The 21,080-nt window shown below is 44.6% G+C and overlaps 1 protein-coding gene across 1 annotated transcript in view; it reads left to right on the top strand.

The window, feature by feature from the left end:
* ATL3 (atlastin GTPase 3) overlaps positions 1-21,080 on the top strand; it is a 1,042,039-nt gene that overhangs the window by 64,357 nt on the left and 956,602 nt on the right. The window contains exons 2-3 of the mRNA XM_069645000.1: positions 7,356-7,570; positions 7,818-7,961. Coding sequence (XP_069501101.1) covers positions 7,364-7,570; positions 7,818-7,961 — 351 coding nt within the window. The 5' untranslated portion in view covers positions 7,356-7,363. The remainder of the gene's footprint in view (positions 1-7,355; positions 7,571-7,817; positions 7,962-21,080) is intronic.

Raw genomic sequence — 21,080 nt, 5'->3', positions numbered from 1 at the left:
GACTATTCTGGAGCTCGCGTTGCTCTACTCGCATCGCCTACAACACATTCGGTCCTTTCCACTAAACGTGTCATCTCGGCAATTTCATGTGCATATTTCAAACAAATGCGAAAATCAACAAAAAAAACAAAAGTAACGGCAGTCCAAACAAACCATATAGCATTGGCAATATGAATCCCAAATGAATAGAAAATAGTAGTTAAAAGAAGAAATGGACAAATATGAAGTTTAAAATGAAATGAGAGCATAGAGCTAAAACTCAAACATTAAAATCAAAACCCATCATCTCTTCTTCTTTGACACAGATCTGTTAATGGGTGCTTCCTCCATTGGTTGGTGGTCCAAGTCTGTGAGAAATGCTTCAGCCCCCCCTGATGATCCGAAAAGGAGTGTATTGTACCATTTGGCACCACTCTCAGTATCGCTGGATAGATCATATAGTACTTTAAATGTTTCTTGCTTGCTTTCTCCTTGGCAACATTAAAGGCCTTTCTTTTCTCCAGCACATCACGACTCGGGTCCCCAAAGATCATTATTTTATGGCTCCCCCATGATAGACCACCTTTCTCTCTCGCCTTCCTCAACACCAACTCTCGCACTGAGAACCTCAAAAATGTAATGTTGAAATGCTGAGATCTCTCTCCAGGTGATGGTTTAGGACCCAAAGATCTGTGTGCCCTCTCAATCTCCATAGGGGTTTTAGGATCAAGGCTAAGTAGTTTAATCCAAGCTCTTTGCAGAAGGTCTGTGGGGCAACCCTGCTCAATATTCTCTGGAAATCCTGCCACACAGATATTATTTCTTCTAGAAAAGTTCTCCTGTTCAGAGCATTTGAGAGCCAGTTTTTCCACTTGAGCCTATCTGGATATCCTCTTTCTGTGGATCATCATCCAACACAGTTAAAGTATTTTCCATAATAGTACATTTTCCTGATAGTTCATTGTATCTGTCCTCAGAAGCTAGGAGGGAAGACTTGATGTCAGCTAGGTCTGTGGTCACTTTCATCAGAAGTTCCATCAATTTATCTTCTCTTTTTTCAGAGTTGGAGTCCTCTCCTTTCTGTCTTTCAGATGGTTGTGAATTTCCTGAGTTTCCTTCAGCCATTTTAGTAAGTTCCATGAGAGATGAAGGCAGACACAGGAGCTCAGTCTTCAGGCAGCCAGCCCTGGAGCTGCAGGTTCTAGAATGTTTTAATTGTTAGATCTAGACAGAAAATTAAATGCACGCTATTTGCCCATTTTGTTATTTGCTATTTTATTAAAAGGCAATTAACTGAATGGATGGCTAAGCCTCCAAATATTTCACTAACTGTCTAGCTGTCTTCAGAAAAAAAAACATCTGTCTCTATTTCAAGGCTGTTGTGACATTGGCTAAATAAGCTATGCAATTAATGCCAGCAATAATATGAATATCACGTTTTTCTATAGCACTTCCCATAGGTCTCCACCCACATCTAAACGCTGTAAATATTATAATAGGTGGCAGTTAGTGCTTTGAAGCTCCGTTAAGGCTTGTAGCGAGGTACACATTCATACTTGTAATGCAACACATTTGAGATACAATTTTACTGTGTGTTCTGACGCTCGTGAGGACATTTGACTGCCTGCCACAGAGGATATTTGAACTCTGTGCTGCCTGCATAGTAGCTTTGTATGAAACTGAGATGTTTAGACATAGCAGTGCAACCCTTCTAGGAAAAAATAGATACGCGAAAGTTATTGATATAATATCAAATGTTTATGGTGTACATGAATATAGACCTATCGGAGGAGATTAAAAGTCTGGATATATTGAAAAAAGTTCAAGAGCTAACACTAGTAACAAGCATTGGCAATGCCAACAGTTTTGGCTTCTGTGTAGACATAGGAAAGGTATTTGAAAGGCATTGTGTGGGATATATTGACCCACTCAACAGTATTTCACCACATCACCAAGCTGCATTTGCACAAGAAACAGCAACTTGGCTGTGCTGGCTCCTGTGCGCACCAGGACCTCAAAACTGCATTTTGGCTGCAACAAAAAGGTGGCTTCACCATCCTGCCTAGCACACTTCAGGCAAAATCGAACAAGCGGACACACTGAAAAAGTATGCCAGTGTGTTCTGAAACATATAATGGAATCGAGTGAAAAGGCAGAACTGCATTTCTGCAAAAGCCAGAAATCGCCTTCAAAAATGAAACATTTTATCCTTTAAAACTGCTGTTTTGATGCTAATTCCATCTGTTCATTCTGAAACCACTGTGATTAAAAAGGCCCTGTCGTGCCCAGGATATTTCACTGTGCTTCACCAAAACCAGGCAGAATTCCTGAGTGACAAGCCCAGTCAAACCAACTCTGAGAGAAATCAATAAGCAACTTTATTTCACTCACACAGGAACACACGTTTATTTCTTTTCAAAAAGTATCCAGGCCCAGCAGTTCAAAGAGACTTTAACTCTCTGAGCCAGGTCAGTGTCAAATGTACCTATGCTTTAGATAAAACACCTGTATTCAAGAAAATGACTACAGCTGCAAAGACAGTGTGGGCAATCTGGTGGAGCTGCCAAAACCAAATTTAAAGAAAGAAATGGTAGCAGTTTTAGCACGTGTGGAAAAATGGGCTTTGCTGAATGAAGAGAAAAAAATGGCCTGTTGAGAATCATTTGCCTGCTTACTTAACAATGTAAAGGGATTGTGTTAGTGGTGATAATACACAATCTTCTTTCATAGGTTTGGTTTAATTCAGGACCCAAAACAAGAAAATAAAGAGTTTAAAACACATGGACTGGATTTGCAAGTTCTCAGAGAAACCAGCCATTCGAGTTGCCAGCCAAGAAACTTCCCCAAGGAAGGGAGATACACCATAAATCCAGGACATGCAAGTGAAAATTGCGAGCTTGAAAAAGTTGTGAATAGGACAGGACAAAGAAAGTTCACACACTCGTCAGACATTCGTCTGTGCTCCAGGCTGGGACAATAGAAGTCCTGGGACGAGCGCCTGGGGACCAACTCCGTTGGTAACGGTGCGGTGTACAAATACCTTAAACATTTAACACTGAGCTCTGAAGTGTGAAGGGGCAATAAAATCTTCAATTAAGATGAGAAACTCCCTTGAAGGAAATGACAGTTGGCAGCAGTTGAAAAGAAAAATGACCCAACAAAGGACCTGTCTTTTGGTTCCAAATACTTTTTTATAAAGAAACTTTGAGACTATGTATCTCTGCAGCAAGTATTAGTAAAAATGTAAAAAGGTTTGCAGTTTCAAATATAATTTGATGGGCTTTCTTTTAAAACTTGGTAGAACTCATTGACGCTTTGGGGAACAGAAGTTACAAAATCTGACAGATTACAAGGAAAGTATTAATGTTGCAAACATAACATTTTGTACATACATCCCTGGGGATAATGTGCATCTGTGTATAAAGTTACGGAATTTTAGGCCAAATCTTTCATGTTTAAAATTACCAAATGTATCAGAAAGGCAAAGCAAGGTCCCACAGACCTGAGGATTAGACTGATCTGTGCTGCACATCATATGTAACCTGTGTGTATAATTTGAAAAGAGATTGAAAGTGTATTAATGTATGTTTTTGGCGAAATCGTATTTTAAGTCAAGTAAATGTTGGAGTTTTTGGACATTGTAAAACTGACATCATTCCCTTGGAAATCCCGGAAATCCAACCAGCTGAGAGTGAGGCGGAGACTAGCACCCTTGTCCAATCCCTTTGTTGGGGGTGTGTTTAGTGAAGCCTGTGTCATGGCCACAGAACACAAACACCGCACCATCTAGTGATGGGGGCAATGGGTCACTTGATTCACTTATGTCCTTTTGGGACCTATAAACGTAGGGGCCTGGCTGGACTCAGTCCTGGCCCCTTTGGCGCCAGGCTCTTATAGATATGTGAGCCTGGCCCCTTTGGCGCCAGACTCATATAGATATGTGAGCAGGAACACTTTATTTCAGTGCAGGAGTGCTTTTATTTTACAAGAACTTTCCAGGAGCTGAAAGCCTTTATTCCAGAGAACATCCTCATGTGCCGACTCATCGGGTGTGGCTCCCTAGGCCTGTTCTTCATGTGCTGACTTATCGGGTGTGGCAGGCAGGCGGAACCTGGTAGGAGTGGCTTCAGAAGCTCAGCTATATAAGCTGCTCCATCCTTAAAGTCGGTGCTTCGCGTTACTCTGCAATCGCGTGCAACGTGACGCTCCCCACCGCTTGGACCAGTTTACTTACCTTACCTTTGGAAACCAGGCGTTCTCCTGCATACTCACCTCCCCTCCACAAAATCGATGCTTCCTCGCTTCATCTGCAGACTCATCTCCTGACATCCAGTGATCTTGATCCCGATGCCGCAGCACCTCTGTCTGCATCCACGAACTCGGACCCTGTGAAGAAGAAAGAAAGACAAGGTTAGAACATCTGTCCTAGGGCTACGCCGCATTTGAACCCTAGCTTCATTTCTCATTCCCTCCGGCTGTCGCCTCGAGCTCCGAAGCTTCTGCTGATATTTATCGCTCAGGTGACTGGAGGGAAGGGCATTTAAGATATGGGCACAGCATTTCGGGTTTTTCCCAACCCATACATTGATTATAGAGTTGAAACCCCAAAATCTCATACATTTTCACAATCGAAGATCATTTACATTTATGAACTGTTGTCCTTTCAAAATTCCAGAGCACATTTGACTGCAGCAGGCATCTTTACAGGAGACCAGTGCATCCTTGTGCGCAACGTTTGGTTGGTTGGTCAGATCTCCTTGATGCAGTATTATAAGTTTTAGGTATTCAAGTGAAAATTTCTCCAGCCTCATCCCTGCCCGCAATCCTAACATTTTAGCTCCTTCTTCAAATTGTCATGCATGCTGGACATATTGCCTCTGGACCTGGAAAACCATCTTCACGCAGAACGGGTTATGCTCCTAGAACTGCTAGACTGTTCTATTCTACATGGAGGTTGTTTGATGTACTGCCGGGAAAACGACGTTTGCATTATTCACGTTGTTGAAGTCACGTGATTCAGGGTAGTCACGTGTGTTACTGCAGTACGTTCATAAGCAGCGTGGAGACGGTGCTCGCTGCTTCTGATTGAACCAATATGGCGTTTGGTAGCTGAACCCTTGATCTGCGTCCTCGCATCTTGTCAGTTACTTCCTTGGCTTTCTTCGGCGTATTCCACACGCAAACTGGAGCTGGCTTTCCTTCACACGCAAGTTTTGGCAGCACTGTCTGCGTGCACTTCAGTTGCGTGTATCCTCACACGCGGGTTCTTGATATCTTCGCATGCTGCTTTCCTGACTGCGTGTAAATTCCCACACGGATGCTGGAACTCTCCAAGCGCGGCTGTCCTGGCTGCGTGTACTTTTTTCACGGGTAAAACCCCACGCAGACTCTGGAACTCTTCAGGTACGGCTCTCTGGCTGCGTGCACTTCTGTTTGCGTGTAAAATCACACGCAGTCTACTCTACTCTTTACACGCTGTGGTCCTGGTTGCGTGTACTTTTGTTGCATGTAAATCAGCACGCTTTCTACTGTACTTGCAAGCGCGGCTGTTCAGGCTGCGTGAACCTTTGTCGTGTGTAAATCTGCACACGGTTTTTTGAACTCTTTGAAACGTGTAACTCCACACGCATCCCTGGCACCTGTGATGAGCTAACAGGTGGACTCATTTCATTTCTGTTCTACGTGGGAAAGGAAGTATTATCAACAAATGTTTATTTGAAGGTGATTGTGCACAGTACTTTGGACGCTATCCTGTGGTGCACCAACCCGGTATCTAGCGTGAGCCTTGTGCCGTTCGGGATAAGTCTCCCTTACTAACCTCCCATCCTTTGTCATTGTTCAATTCCTGGATTTCTTCTGAGACTTGTTGGTGGAGATTCCAATTCTAAGCCTACAGGTTAGTGTTGTAATTAGTGCTATTGCTATGCTATCACTGAGAGTTTAGTTGGGACAACCTCTCATGATGCTTTATTTATCCTAGGCTGACTTCCTATAATGCTCCCACGCCCTTTCCAGTGATCTCTCTCTCTGCCTGTTTTACTAGTCAGAGAGTTGTATCATTTGGAAGGTCTAATTTGACTTCACTACTATCAAGCCGTGTGAATTCAAGGATCCGGAAGAGCCCTACCAATTGTATCCTTTTTGGTTACCGTATCCTTTTCATAAGATACCGTGGTGATTTATGACACAAATACAGTAAATTGGATTCAAATTATTAAACCGTTGTTTACTGGAAATCCTCAGCTAAGGTGCCTCAAGATAATCAGACCTCCGAGACCAGATTCACTTGACCCACACAAACTGTTGTAGCTATGCATTGACTGTAACAGCTTCTTGAATTGCAAATATCACCCGGCCCGAGAGATTGGGAAGCCACTCCTGATACCAGTCTCTGGAAATGACATACTCTGCTTGTCCCTTGAAGTTGGCTTTGTACTGCCTGAAAGTAAATTTGTGATGAACCACTGCAACGTTTTCATAATTGTCAGAATAATACAATGTTGGGCACTGTGAGGAACCAGGAATGAGACCCGAACACATAGGACTTGTAGCGGTTGCTACAAACTTTTATTTAAATAAAAAGGGTTGGAAAAAAAGCACCACTAGCCCTATTTTAAGAGATATTTCCCTACCTCAACCAAAACTAAGGGTCTGTTCTGTGTCAAGATTTCCAAAGCAAACCTGTCCTGTGTCCGAAATCCTATCCTATTTGGCATGAAAAAACCCAGGAAAGTTGTATTTGCAAAATATTGTAATATTGTTTGCTTCTTTCAGAAATGTGGAAGATTTCTAAAAATGTTACCTGAAAGAGGTGATTACTCGCTGCCCCTTGTAAAGTATTAAGACAATATTCAGCTTCTTTCATGTCCACTTACCAAATTAGTGCTGTTACCATTGATAAAATCTTGTGTTGGGGGATGAGATCATGTCAATCTTTTTATGAAAGGAAATATTTTCTGAGGTATTGAGTTTTGAGCTTTTAGAAGGAATCCACACTCCTTCACCCCCTCACCCCTAGAATGTACTGGAGCTGCTGGTCCATTATATAAAAATGTTTGTTGCAGCTCTGTTTTTGGCCAAATTACTGTATAGTACAGTTAAGACAACGGGAGTTTCAAAGGCTGATTTTGTGATATAAACTTAAGATGCGAGGAAACTGTACTATATGTTACTATATTGCAGATACTGTTTAATTTGTTTGTTTTATTTAATAAGTGTGCCTTTTTATGTCTTTGTTTTGGATGACCTGGATTTTGTGGCGCAATTTCTTAGACATTGAAAAATGTATGCCATGTTCTCCCTTCCCCACCTTAAACTTGTGTTTGTGTGCGCGATAGGTAACCTCCAATTTCTAGTATCATGATTGTGTGTTGCAGGTTCTACCATGGAGAACACAAAGCCTGGCCCAGTGCAGATTGTCTTGGTACACAAGGAGGAGCATTCCTTTGAGCTTGATGAGAAGGCACTGGAGAGTGTACTGCTGCAAGACCATGTGCGGGACCTCGACGTTGTGGTGGTGTCTGTTGCTGGTGCCTTTAGGAAGGGCAAGTCCTTCCTTTTGGATTTCATGCTGCGCTATGTCTACAGCCAGGTAAACCCAATTTGTATTAAACTCCAACTTCTATTGAGACTGCCAATAAACAAAAATTGGGGCTCTTCTTTGCTATAAACTTTAAAGCAAGGACATTTCTCACAACAGAGATTGTACCTATTGAGTTCTGCGATTTTAAGTTGGTTGTTAGGGTTAATGGAATGTGGAAACTATTTTGTTTCCTGTACTTGTCCACTCTTGAGTTGTCCTTTCTGTTCCTTCACGGCTCCTGCTTTTTGATCTGCAGAAAGAAGGTGGGAGTTCCAACTGGATGGGTGAAGAGAACGAGCCCCTGACTGGTTTCTCCTGGAGGGGAGGTTCAGACCCAGAGACCACTGGTATCCAGATCTGGAGTGAAGTGTTCACTGTGAAAAAGCCAAATGGAAAGAAAGTAAGATGGGAATTATGCATCCTTTACTCTGCTTCAGCTACTTGGGGTTCCTTAGTATTTCCTTGAGGAAGGACCTCACATTTCTTCAAACCTCTCAAGTTTTGGAGAAGCTATAGAACCAAGAAATCCATAGTGCTGCTCCTATAGTTGCCAACTGTTATCAGTCCTTTTGACTGCACTCAAGAAGGGTGGTTTATTGCTCTAGTGGTAATTAAATGTATAGTAGCATTTTAATTGGTCAAATGTTACTGTGGGGTTGTAACCTTAGTCATGTCCTTAAAGAATACATTTTAGCAGAACCAAGTTGAGCGGATGGGTGGCATATGGGATGAGGGGCAATAACATTGTTTTCAAGGTTGTAATGAAAGCCTTACACCCGTAACACATTATTGGTGTCTTGCTGGTGGATAATTAGGTAGCCCTGTGTGCTACATTTGCTTCCAACATCTGCCAGTCTCTCTTGTATTTTTACCTGGAAACCTCGTCAGATATTTGTAATTTTTTAATCAAGGTATCTATTTTTGTGTGCAACATTGATGTGGGATTGTCAGTGCATGGAACCTTTGATTTGGTGCAGTCTACAGCAGGCTTTGCTTGGCCTGTACACATAAATGCAGTTTGTTAAATGGAAAAAAGAAGATTTGACAAAAGAAAATTCTTGAAGCCAAGTCCCAGATTCCTGACCTGAAAATAGAGTTCAGTTTTGCCCCTTAGTCAATGATCTCTTCTGAAACTGCTGGTGTTCATGTCATTTTATTGAGGATTGACATTCTCTATTGTGTTAAGACAAACATTATTCTTCTTGTTTACAATTGGGGTTGAGGTGTAGTTTTAGAGAAGTGAAAATCGCACTTGTTCATGTAGATGGGCACTTCTCCATGATGCTGAATCAAATAAGTTTTTGTTTCAGAGTGGTTCTGGGTCATAACCAGTAGTTGCCTGATTTGTTGGTGGTGTTTAGATTGTGTAAGACACTGTTGGCCAAGTAACTGTAGGAAAGCCCATAGACGCTCACATCAGAAAAAGGATACAACACACTAGGTGAAAAAGGCCCAATATAACTCTTGCAAGGATAACAAAGTAAATTTCCACACAAAAATGCAAAGTGCCAACAGAGAATTCTGTTGCGGTGGAACGTTCTGGCAAAATCTACACGAGCAGCACGTTAAGAAGGCACATAGCTTCATCAGTGACATCATCACATACACTATAAAAACCTGTGCGGTTGGTTGGTGAGGCCCTACTCATAGGTCACCTGCTCCATAGGGGATGCCAGCCCATTGGTCCGAGCCTTGTCCTTCCATCTTCTTCCAAATAAGCAATGCTGCATTCGTCATCAGTCACAAGGTGGCTACTTTGCAATTACGTACAAACTAAAACAACACATCTCTATGTAGCAGTGCACCTGGTACAAGCGGAGAGGGGCCCAGAGGAAAATCATAGGTCGTACTAACTTGTACACTTCACTCGTTCACAGACAAGCTGGGACCTCTCTAAGGTCTTCCACCCTCGTTCCGGGATACAATTTCATCCCTCATTGCACCTCGCACCACAAATCACATGACCTAGAAGTGAAGGCAGGAAAGCGCTGCTTTCTGATCTTTTTGATCGATCAGGGGTCTAACAGGTTTATGATCAGTGGGCTGGGGCTGGCTAATACCTTGGAATTCCGAGGTCCTAAAGCTAGGGCACCTGGGTGCTATAACTTAGAATTGGGATGTGTCAGGGGTCGGAGGCCAGTGCCCTCCTTTTCGTGGGATTGTATTGTGCAAAGACGCTCAGCCCTCCTGTGGCCTTGCAGGGCACATTCTTCCCAGAGCATGAAGGTTGGCAACTCTTTATACCATGGATTTGCGTAGCTCTGGCCTTTCTCATCAGTGCCCGGGATCCAACCCATTCCTTTGCTCATATTTGTGGCCTACACCTGGTTTGCTGGTTACTGCTCTGCCTTTAAGCCTTGTGTTGTAATATGACTGCTAATATGCAAGTTGACTGCTATTCCCGCATGTGCGCTATATCTACAAAGAATGCAATAATGTAATCATGTAGAAGCCTTTAAGGGCACCCTCCCCTCCCTGTGGTCTCTTATATTACCTGTCACAGCCTTTGCCTTAGTCTTAAGCGCTTGGGCGTGTGGGAAGATCGTGTTCCCTTCCCAAAATTCCCCCCTTTTGTTAATGCTACATTAACAAACTCCCCAATAAGCCCATGTTCATTTGTCCCTTACCAGCGTTCCTCCTCCAATCTTTCAGCTTCTAAATAAGGTGGAGATCCCTCCTTTGGGACCCATGCTCTACATACATTAGAAGAACTCTGGCCCAATTGGGCATACTCCTCATATGTGCAAGATATATACCCCCCCCATCACATGCTTAGTCAACGGTCTATTGTTCTGTATAATACTCGGTGTCGGGTGGGGGTGTAGTGATAGTGCCGGGAGGGTGTAAGCGCTGCTCTATCACCACCATACATGGTTTGTTTGGGTCATCTGTTTGGACAGCGCTGTCCTTTGTACCGCAAGGTGCATTTGATACCCCAGTTGAAACCATCATCATGGCACTTTTAGGTACTACTTTGGCACAACAGCAGAGTCCCAGCTGGCAGGTGCAGAAAAGTACCAACACAAACACTATCACAGGCACCAACCGTTTCACGATCGTTCCCATCCAAGATGGTGCCCAAGAGAAAAGGTTATCAAACCAATGCCCGCTCTGGATGCCAGCTTCAGTCTGCATATGCAATCAGAGGGTGTTATGATTCATAATATCTCAATAGAACACCTATTCAAAGGATACAGACTGGTAGTCAAAAAGGATACACTCGGAGATGTCCCTGAAGTAACCGAATGACCTGAAGTAGAACGACGTCCTGTCAAGATTAGAGCTTCCAACTAATGTCACTCTCTGACTAGTAATAAAGTCTACAGCCAAAGAGAGCTATTAGTGGAAAGGGCGTGTGATGAACAATATTCACCAGGCTGTTGATAGCTCAGTTTCTAATGAAGTTCCTTTTTCTATCACCAAAGGAGCAGCTAAGAGCCTATCTAGGTTACACTAACCTGTTTATCAGCACAGCCACAGGTAAAGTCCAGGAGTATCAGCAGGTAATCCAAAGGAACAACAACAAGCAAGGGAGTTAGTAGAGGAATCTAACCCGGGCGTAACGAGGGCCACACTAGAGTCGGGTTGGTGCACACAGGATAGCGTCCTTTGAGTTCAGTGCACAAATTCTGAATGGAAACCAGGAAGGAGGAATGGAGTAAACGTTGTTCCAGGTACGTATGCCCTTCATAGGAGGTTCAAATAGGGTTCGTGAGAATTAAAGACTCTGCCCACAATTAACACCGATAAAGGAAAAATCCTTAATTAACCAGAAAATTGTACCCCGCTATTAAGGAATATGGTATAGCGGTTGACCAGAAACAAGGTAAGGTTGCCAGATGAGGAAAACTGCTCCAAGCAGAACTGGAGCTTAAGTGGTAGAAGAATCTGATGTATGAAGCAGATTTTATGCTGGATGCCGACTGTGCAGAGCAGCAGACGGCTCAGAGGAACTGGGGCAGGTAGGTTGACAGAGAGCTGTAGGGTAGCATGACTTCAGTAAGGATGCCGACTGTGGAGATCAGCAGGCGGCTCTGAGTGAAAACCGGAGCGGGTAAGTTGCCGAAACGCCGCAACAGAACGCAGAGACAGCAACTGCTCCAAGCGGGTCTGGAGCGAAAGTGAGAGTAGCAAGGATAGCTGCAAAATGCTAAGAAGTGCTGAATCTGCGAGGAAATGGCAAACTCCAAGCTCCGGAACGCCAAGAATCGAACACCGATCAGAAGCGCCATTTGCTTGGAAACGCTGTATTATATATGTGTCACATGACATTCACATTACTAACGTAAAGAAGAATACAGCAAGAATCAGGTTACTGGAACATATCACGTGATTCAACCCGTGAGTGAACCAATGAAAAGAAAGCAGATGCACATGTAGAATTAACGGAACACTGTCAGCATGCGCATTAGGACCATTTTTTGTTTTCTAATAGCGGCGCTTCCCCGGCAGTTTACCAAACAACCTCCAATGTGTGTAAAATGGCCTGGCAGATCTGAATTCCGCGTGTGCAGGTAATATGGAGCGTTTGGGAGTTTTTGGTGCAACATTAGGAGTGGAAGCAGACGTGCCTGGTGTACATGGGACGACCGGCATGACAGCCATCCCCCAAAGAACGCGCCACCCCTCTTGCAGCATGGAAGCGACGCAGCAGTACAGGTGCATGTATACTAGACAAAGGTTCCCAGGACCGGTTCCAATCTATGAGGTAATGGGGGACCCCAGCACACATTTTCATGACCAGAATGGCTCGGACCTCATACTCGTCAGAGCCTCTCACAGAAACCGCCAAAGGCCGGATGGGTTACCGAGTCCCGGATGTACATGGCTTAACAAGAGAAACGTGGAACACAGGGTGTACCCGCCAACGTGTGGGCAGTTGCAGACGAATAGCTACAGGATTAAGCACCTGCATGATTTTGTATGGCCCAATGAAACGCGGTAGGAGTTTCTTTTTTCCCGGAATCTTAAGGTTTCTGGTAGACAACCAGACAGACATGCCGGTTTTATAGAGCAGGGCAGCCGTCCGTCATCGGTCCGCATAGTACTTGGAGCGAGTTTGGGCTTTCACTAGGTGTTTTTTTTTATTCTAGTATGTAGTGCGGCTAGTGCCGTCAATTTGTCGGCTGCTCCAGGTACATCTTCAGACGGCTCTAAGTCCACTGAAAGTGCATAGAACGTAGAAGTGCCAAGTTGAGGAATGTCGCAAGTTGTTGTATGCAAACTCAGCTACTGGCAACAGTGAATACCAAGTAGACTGGTACTGCAAACATAAGCAACGTAAATATTGTTCCATAGTTCCGTTAACCCGTTCTTTATGGCCATCGGTTTGAGGATGGTAGGAACTGGACATGCAGTCCTCCATAAGAAGGGCTGCGGTTAATGCCTTTGCCTTCCAAAAACGGGACGCAAACTGCGACCCCCTATCGTAACTATAGAAGGCAATCCAAAGAACCGAAAGACATGCTTCAAGAACAGGTTGGCCAGAACTCTTGCAGTGGGGATGCCATGACACAGTATGAATGAAGCCATTTTAGTAAAGTAATCAATCACAACCCAAACCGTATCGTATCCATGGACGGGAGGTAATTCAACTACGAAGTCCATGGATACCATGTACCATGGTTTGTGGGGTACTGGTAACGGATGCAGTAGCCCCATAGGTTTTCTTGGTGTATCTTTGCATTGTGTGCGCATAGGGCACAGGAGGAGACATAATCCACGACGTCCCTTGCCATTTTGGGCCACCAACACCATCTTTGTAGTAGATCTTAAGTCTTTTTCTGGCCTGGATGGGCCACTGCTAGGGAGTCATGACCCCAGTGCAATGCCTTGGTACGGGTTTCCTCTGTAGGTAAGTACAAAATGCCATTAATAAAAGGAAGACCACCTCTGGTTTCTAGATTGAGGTTATGTACTTCCTGAGAATTCCGTGAAACCCAGTCTAGTACCTCCTGTTTCAGAGAGGTTTAAGCAGAACAACTACAGACCACATGTTCTGCCAATAGCTGAGGTTTCTTTGTGTCTACGTTGTCAACACCAGAGTGCAGGCGGGATAGAGCATCTGCTTTGGTATGATCCCTTGAAGGCCTGTATGAGATGCGGAAATCAAATTGGGCAAAAAACGAATGCCATCGAGCCTGACGAGCAGTAAGACACTTCATTGTTTTGATGGCTTGTAGGTTACGGTGATCTGAATAAACTATTACCAGATGCTTTGCCCCAAGAAGATGATGCTGCCATGTAAGGAACGCATCTTTGATAGCCAACAATTCTTTCTCAGTTACTGTGTAGTTCCTTTCGTAAGGAGCCAATTTACGTGAGAAAAACACCACAGGATGTTCCACCCCAGTGTCTTTACATTCCTGTGAAAGGATTGCACCAATGGCCAGACTAGAAGCATCTGCTTCTACTATGTATGGTAGATCTGGATCAGGATGTTGTAGGACAGGGGCCGTGGTAAACTCCTCTTTAAGTTGATGGAATGCCATCTGAGCCTCCGGTATCCAGTGAAACAGGTTTTTTGGGCTTGTAAATGCCGTAAGCAGTGCTACCACCCTAGACAAAGAGTGGATAAACCGTCTATAAATGTTTGCAAACCCAAGAAACGATTGCAGGGATTTGATGATTTGGGCACAGGCCAATCTAGTATAGCTTTAACCTTAGAATGGCTCATTCTCACTCCGTGACTGGTGATGTCATAACCCAAGAACTCTACGTCTTGAGTGTAAAAGACACATTTTTCTGCCTTAACAAAAAGATGATTCTCTCTCAACCTTTGAAGTACTTTGGATACATGTACAATGTGATCCTCAACAGATGCTGAGTAAATTAGTATGTCATCCAGGTAGATAACCACAAACTGATCCATGTAGTCTCTAAAGATGTCATTCATAAAATACTGGAAGGTCGCGGGGGCTTTGCACAACCTGGAAGGCATAACGAGGTACTCATATAAACCATTACCGGGTCTTGAAAGCGGTCTTCCACTCGTCTCCTTCCCTAATACGTACAAGATTGTACGTCCCCCGCAAGTCCAATTTAGTGAACATGACAGAAGTGCCCAACCGATCCAGAGGTAGAGGATACTGATTTTTAACTGTTATGGCATTGAGTGCCCTGTAATCAATGCAGGGCCTCAGGTCCTCTTCTTTTTTAGGGACGTAAAACAATGGAGACCCTGCCGGGGATTGTGAAGGACGTATGAAGCCAGTTTTGAGTGCCTTGTCAATATACTCCTTCAAGACTGCATCCTCTTGTTGAGTGAGTGAGTATACCCGACAGGTTGGTGTCTTAGCTCCGGCAATCAGTTTGATTGGACAGTCATATTGTCGATGATGTGGTAATATTTCTGCCTTGCCTTTGTCAAACACATCTGCATACTCAATGTATTCCTGAGGCACCGACAGCTTAGTTGACACAAGCGCACTTATTTTTGGTAATCCGTCAAGGAAAGCCAAAACAGGTGTGTCATGAACCACTTCCGAATCCAGAAAACATTTCCCATTACAGTAATCAGAGGGATACTGGATATGACCTGTGACCCAATCTATCACTGGATTGTGTAACTTAATCCATGTTAGACCCAGTATCAACGGGTATTGGGGTGAATTGATTACGTCAAAACCATGCTCTCAGTGTGACCGTCGGGTAAGGACACTTTAATGGGTAGCATTTCTTCCGTTACCAAGCCGGAAGATAAAGCCAAACCGTCAACTGTATTGACCGATTCAGGTACTGATTTGGTCACCATGGGAATAGCTGATTGTTTGGCGAAGGTAACATCAATGTAGCTATTAGTTGCACCAGAGTCTACCATAGCTTGGTTTGAACGGTAATGTCATTGAAACTCAAAGATACCGTTACTGCTATGGAAGCGGTTAGAGACAAGGCGGAGTCCATTTTGGTATTCGACAGAGGGACTCCCACTATTGCTGAGCTTTGGCGTTTCCCGTCTTTTTGACCGGCTTCTTAGGAAAAGAAACCAGTAAATGGTCCGCGGAACCACAGTACATGCATAGGTTATTCTTGCGACGGTTTTCTCGCTCAGCGGCGGACAAACGACCACAAATAGCTCCTATTTGCATTGGCTCAGGTTCGCTGGAGGAGGTCTGGGTAACTCCAGGACGACTTGGTGTGGATAAGAAGGGTTTCTTTTCGCCTTTTCTAGTGGATCTCTGTGCATCAATCTGAAGGACAAGGTCTAGCAATTCTGTGTACCCTGATGGTACGACAGGAACCGTTGACAAGGCGTCTTTCAGTTCCTCAGACAGTCCTTTATAGAAGAATGTGGTCTTCTAGTCTTCCGGCCACTGTGTTTCCGCAGTCGGCTGGTTGAAACGTGCGAGATAAGCCAACAGTGATTGGTTACCCTCTTGTAAATTCAACAATTCCAGATCTGTTGCCTGGGTTGCATACCGCATATCGAACACTTTACTCATTGCTGACAAAAGCTCATCGCAGTCATACAATAACGGGCTGTTGGACTCCAACAATGGGTTTGCCCAAGCTGCAGCAGTGCCCCCTAAATGCGACCGTACGAATGCCGCCTTGGTAGTCAAGTCGGGAAAGGAACTGGGCCTGCATAGGAAGTGGAGACGACACCGATTCACAAAAGTGCGGTATGATTTGGGGTCTCCCGTAAACCTCTGGTGGAGCCAGAGGAAACTGACTTGGCATGAGCACCTGAACTGATTATCTTTGGGGTGCTGCTAGACCCGAACTTGAGGCAACGGGATCAGGGTTCGCCTTCCCTTGTGGGGAGGCATGCATGGCATCTTGCAACACATCCATACGATGGCGCAACGTATCCTGAGCTCTAATCATTTCCTGTCTCAAATCAGCCACCAACCGAGTGAGGACAGTAAGGGGGTCGGTACCCTCCATTCTTGGCTTCTGATTCTGTTATGACTCAGATTATGTCAATAGAACACCTATTCAAAGGATACAGACTGGTAGTCAAAAAGGATACACTCTGAGATGTCCCTGAAGTAACCGAATGACCTGAAGTTGAACGACGTCCTGTCAAGATTAGACCTTCCAACTAATGTTACTCTCTGACTAGTGATAAAGTCTACAGCCTAAGAGAGCTATTAGTGGAAAGGGCGTGTGAGGAACAATAAAGATTTTCCATAATAACTTACTAGAAAGTCTTGATTCTATTAAAGACACGGAGGCGAGCATTATGCTTCTCTTTCTTTATTTAAATATTTAAAGAAAGGCTCAGCAGCAAGATATTTTTGTGCACCAAGTGTTATATGAGTAAACATAGAAAAGGGGGTGCACTTAAATATATAATATAACAAGTAAAACATAATATAACAGTAGTATCTTCGGAGTTCTGAAGAAACAAACTCCATTTCCCAGAGTTCCCTAGTGTCACCAAAGAAACATCAACATGTGACTTAGTCCTCCAATGGGTGTCCTGATCCCTTCATAAACAGTCCTAAACATGATGCGACTTCCTCTTTCGAAGCTGCGAACTTGGCTGTCCATGGAAAGGTAGCACTTGAATTTGTTAGATCTGTTGAACAGCTGATCAAGTGGATTTGTCGGCAGGCGCTGTCAAAAAAAAGGAGATAGAGAGCAAAATTACTTCATGTATATAACAACCCTAGTTCCCTTATCGGGGTGGGAGAAAATGTCATTGGTTATTCATTTATTTATTTCTTATAAATGCAATCATTTCTTTTGTGAGTTTTTAGTAACTTGTAATAATACATTGTCACAATTAGAATAAAAGTACAGTATTATTTTCTCTTTGGGTGGGATAATGCTCGCCTCCGTGTCTTTAATAGAATCAAGACTTTCTAGTAAGTTATTATGGAAAATCTTTATTCTATGTTAAGACCGGAGGCTCCCATTATGCTTGTTTAAAGCTTACTCACCACAATAGATGCCGGTTGGTCTACTGGTTTCAAGTAGAATTGTTTAAATACTGATTCGCTTGCCCAGTCTGCCATTCTCATGATGTCTTCTAGTCGAACTCCGGCCTGAAAAGCTTTGGAGGCCATAGCTCCTCTCACAGAGTGAGCTCCGAAGTGCTGGGTATCTATCCCGGCTTGAGTTAGAGTCCAGCGCACCCAGCGCGCTAAAGTGGGGGCGGAAACCGGTTTGTGTGGTTTACGCAGAGATATCAGTAGTTGCCCGTTGGGAAAGGCCCTAAGGGAAGCTGTCTTTTCTTCATAAACTTTCAGGCATTTCACCAGACAAAGTTTAGGTTGGTCCTTGAAGGCGGGGTAAGAAATTACTCTAGAGTTACATTTCGTCCTTCTGCGTATGTGAAATACAATGCCGTCAGGAGAAAAAGTTCTGCCCGCTAGGTCAAGGGCTCTGACATCAGAGACTCTCCTGCAAGAGACTAAGCAGAGTAAGGTAGTAAGCTTGCCCGAGAGGGCTGTACGCGATAGTTCCTCATTATGATGCCATGAAAGGAAAAGATTCAATACTTTGTTAACGTCCCAAAGTTTGTCATAGCGGGAAAGGGGCGGGACTGTAAGTCTGACTCCTTTTAATAATCTGCAGACAAGATGGTGTTCACCAGCTGGTATTCCTTCAATGAGGTCGTGACCAGCTGAAATCGCTGAACGATATGCGTTCACTGTCCTGTAGGCGAGCCCTCTTTCTACTAGAGATGCTAAGAAATTCAAGATTTCCTCTACAGGTGCTGAAATTGGATGTAAGCCTTTTCTTCGGCACCAGGTGCTCCAGGCGCCCCAAGAGTTGGAATATCTCTTAAGGGTGGTAGGAGCCCAGCTTTCCTCGATGAGACTGATCGCCCTGTGTGACATGCCTGGAGTTCTCCATCTTGCCCTGAAATCCTCCATGCTGCCAGGGTCAGCGAACCGTTGAGAAGAAGGGGATGTCTCTGTCCCGCAGGATCTAGAAGAAGATCTGGAAATTGGGGTAGTAGGATTGGAAAATCCGAGGAAAGTTCCAGAAGGACTGGATACCAGGTCTGAGATGTCCAGACCGGTGCTATGAGGACTAAGTCTGAATGTTCCAGACGGGCCTTCGCCAGGGTCCTCGCTATCATGGTGAATGGGGGAAAGGCATAGAGTACTCCTTGGGACCATTGTTGGAGAAAAGCGTCTGTTGCTGTTGCTGCTGGATCCGGTCTCCAGCTGTAAAACATTGGTAGCTGTGTATTGAGTCTGGAGGCGAAAAGATCTATGGACATTGGGCCCCAAATCTCCTGGAGGCGGAGGAAGACTCCTTTGTCGAGCTTCCAGTCGCTGTAGTCTGTGGAGTGGCGGGAGTACCAGTCCGCTACCACGTTTGATAGGCCGGGAAGGTATTCTGCTGTAACTGAGATTCGATGTGCCAGACAGAAGTGCCAGAAGTCCTTGGCTAATTCTGCCAGAGGTCTTGATTTGGTGCCACCTAGATGGTTGATGTATCTTACCGCGGAAATGTTGTCCATTTTTAGCAAGATACAGCAACTCGCTCTGCCTCTGGCAAAGGAGCGTACTGCAAAGGAACCTGCCAGAAGTTCTAGGCAGTTGATATGCAGGTCTAGCTCCTGATAAGACCAGGTCCCTCCTGTGGCTATGGAGCCGCATCTCGCTCCCCATCCGGAGCGACTGGCGTCTGACTCGATGATGATATCTGGAGCAGATCCGAAAATGGCTCTGCCGTTCCAGGCCTCCATGTGAATGAGCCACCAGTTGAGTTCTGTCCTCGCTTGAGGAGATAATGTTAGGAGTTGAGAGTATGAAAGACTGTGTCTTAAGTGTTGGCCTTTCAGTCTTTGCAATTCGCGATAGTGAAGGGGGCCGGGAAATATCGCTTGAATGGAGGAGGATAGTAACCCTATTACTCTTGCCAGTTCTCGAAGAGAGAACAGGTCCTTCTGTAAGATCCTGCAAATCTCCCTTTTGGTAGAATGGATCTTGGCTGATGGGAGTCGGAGCTGACAATTCTGGGTGTCCACGACAAAGCCCAGAAATTCCATGTTCTTGGATGGAAGAAGAACTGACTTTTCCCAATTTATAAGGAAGCCGAGACTGTGTAGCAAGTCTATAGCTAGTTTGGTCTGTTTCTGAACTAGTTCTTGCGACTGTGCCATAAAAATGATGTCGTCTAGATAAATAATAAGACGAACACCTTGCTCTCTTAGATGGGCTACTACAGGCCTTAGGAGCTTGGTGAAAACCCAAGGCGCTGAAGAGAGCCCGAAAGGTAGGCTTGTGAACTCCCAATCTAGATTTTTCCAGGAAAATCTCAGGTAATTCATATGTGCTTGATGAATTGGTATCGTTAAGTAGGCGTCTTTCAGGTCTAGACGCATGAGCCAATCGTTCGGTCTCAGAAGATCTCTGAGCATGTGTATACCTTCCATTTTGAAATGGCGGTAAATGATGTATTCGTTGAGAGCTTTGAGGTTTATTACTGGTCGTACTTTTTCTTTCCTGCGAACTAGGAATATGGGACTGAAAAACCCTCCCTGGCTTTGACAGGGGCGAATTGCTCTCTTCAGACAAAGATTGTGTATTTCGCTGTCTAAAGCGATTTGATCTGTCTGAGACATTACTATTGGAGTAGGTCGACATGTCTGTATGGGCTGTTCGAAAAATTCTAGGCGTAGACCCCGAACTGTGTCCCTGACCCAGGCATCTCCTGATAAGGTATCCCAAGCATTTATAAACATCATTAACCTCCCACCTATAGGAGTCATTGGCGCTGGCGCTGCTATAAGTACACTGACCTGTAGATTGTTGTTGGGCTGGGTATCTGGCCGCTCTTCTCCAGGGGCGCCCTCTTCCACGACCTCTTGAGGGAAAGAAGGTGTCGGAGCGCTCTTGCCAGGAGTTATGCTGGCCTCTGGAGTGTTGAGATCTTTTGTCGAAAAAGTAACGGCCGGAGGAGCGACCTCTGCCTCGTCCGGCCCTGGTGAAAACCTTGGACGCGAAGACTCTTTTTATGGAGGCTTGTGCTTTGTCCAATGCTGTAAATGTTCCCACGAATTTTGCCATTTCCTTCATAAAAGGATCTCCAAAAAGCAGGCCTTGTGCTGTTGGACCGGACTCTGTGTCTGCCAGTTCGCTCAGTTTGGCGTCTATTTTATATAGGATGCCTTTTCGGCGTTCTGTCGAAATAGCGCAACTGGCGTTACCTAACAGGAAAATTGCCCGTTGAACCCAACCAGAGAGTATTACCGGGTCAATGGGGTTAGAGGAGTTTATTGCTTCTTCCGCTAGATCTGAAATCTTGGCTAGTGGCCCCGCCACGTCAAGTACTTTGTCCTGGCAGGACTTCCAGGCACGGTCTATGCCTTTCCTTGGGTCTTTTACGTTTTTACCTAGGAAGGTAATCATCTTTGAATCTAGTTCTGGTGTTAGAGCCACTTTGTCCGCAATATCCGGACGTGGACATTCCGCTCGAAGTCTAGCTCTGACTTCCTTATCCAGTGGCTTACGTAGCCTGAAATGAATATATTTTGATGTCTTTGAAGACGGTTCCCAGTCTGTGGATCTGGGGTGCATAAGGTCTTCCGGAGTAAACATCCCCTCTGCAGGAG

Source organism: Ambystoma mexicanum, chromosome 2p (genome assembly GCF_040938575.1).
Source record: "Ambystoma mexicanum isolate Mex_15411 chromosome 2p, UKY_AmexF1_1, whole genome shotgun sequence".
In the NCBI taxonomy this organism is placed as follows: Eukaryota; Metazoa; Chordata; class Amphibia; order Caudata; family Ambystomatidae; genus Ambystoma; species Ambystoma mexicanum.
The sequence above is the reverse complement of the archived record's forward strand: the minus strand, read 5'-3'. Positions and strand labels throughout refer to the sequence as shown.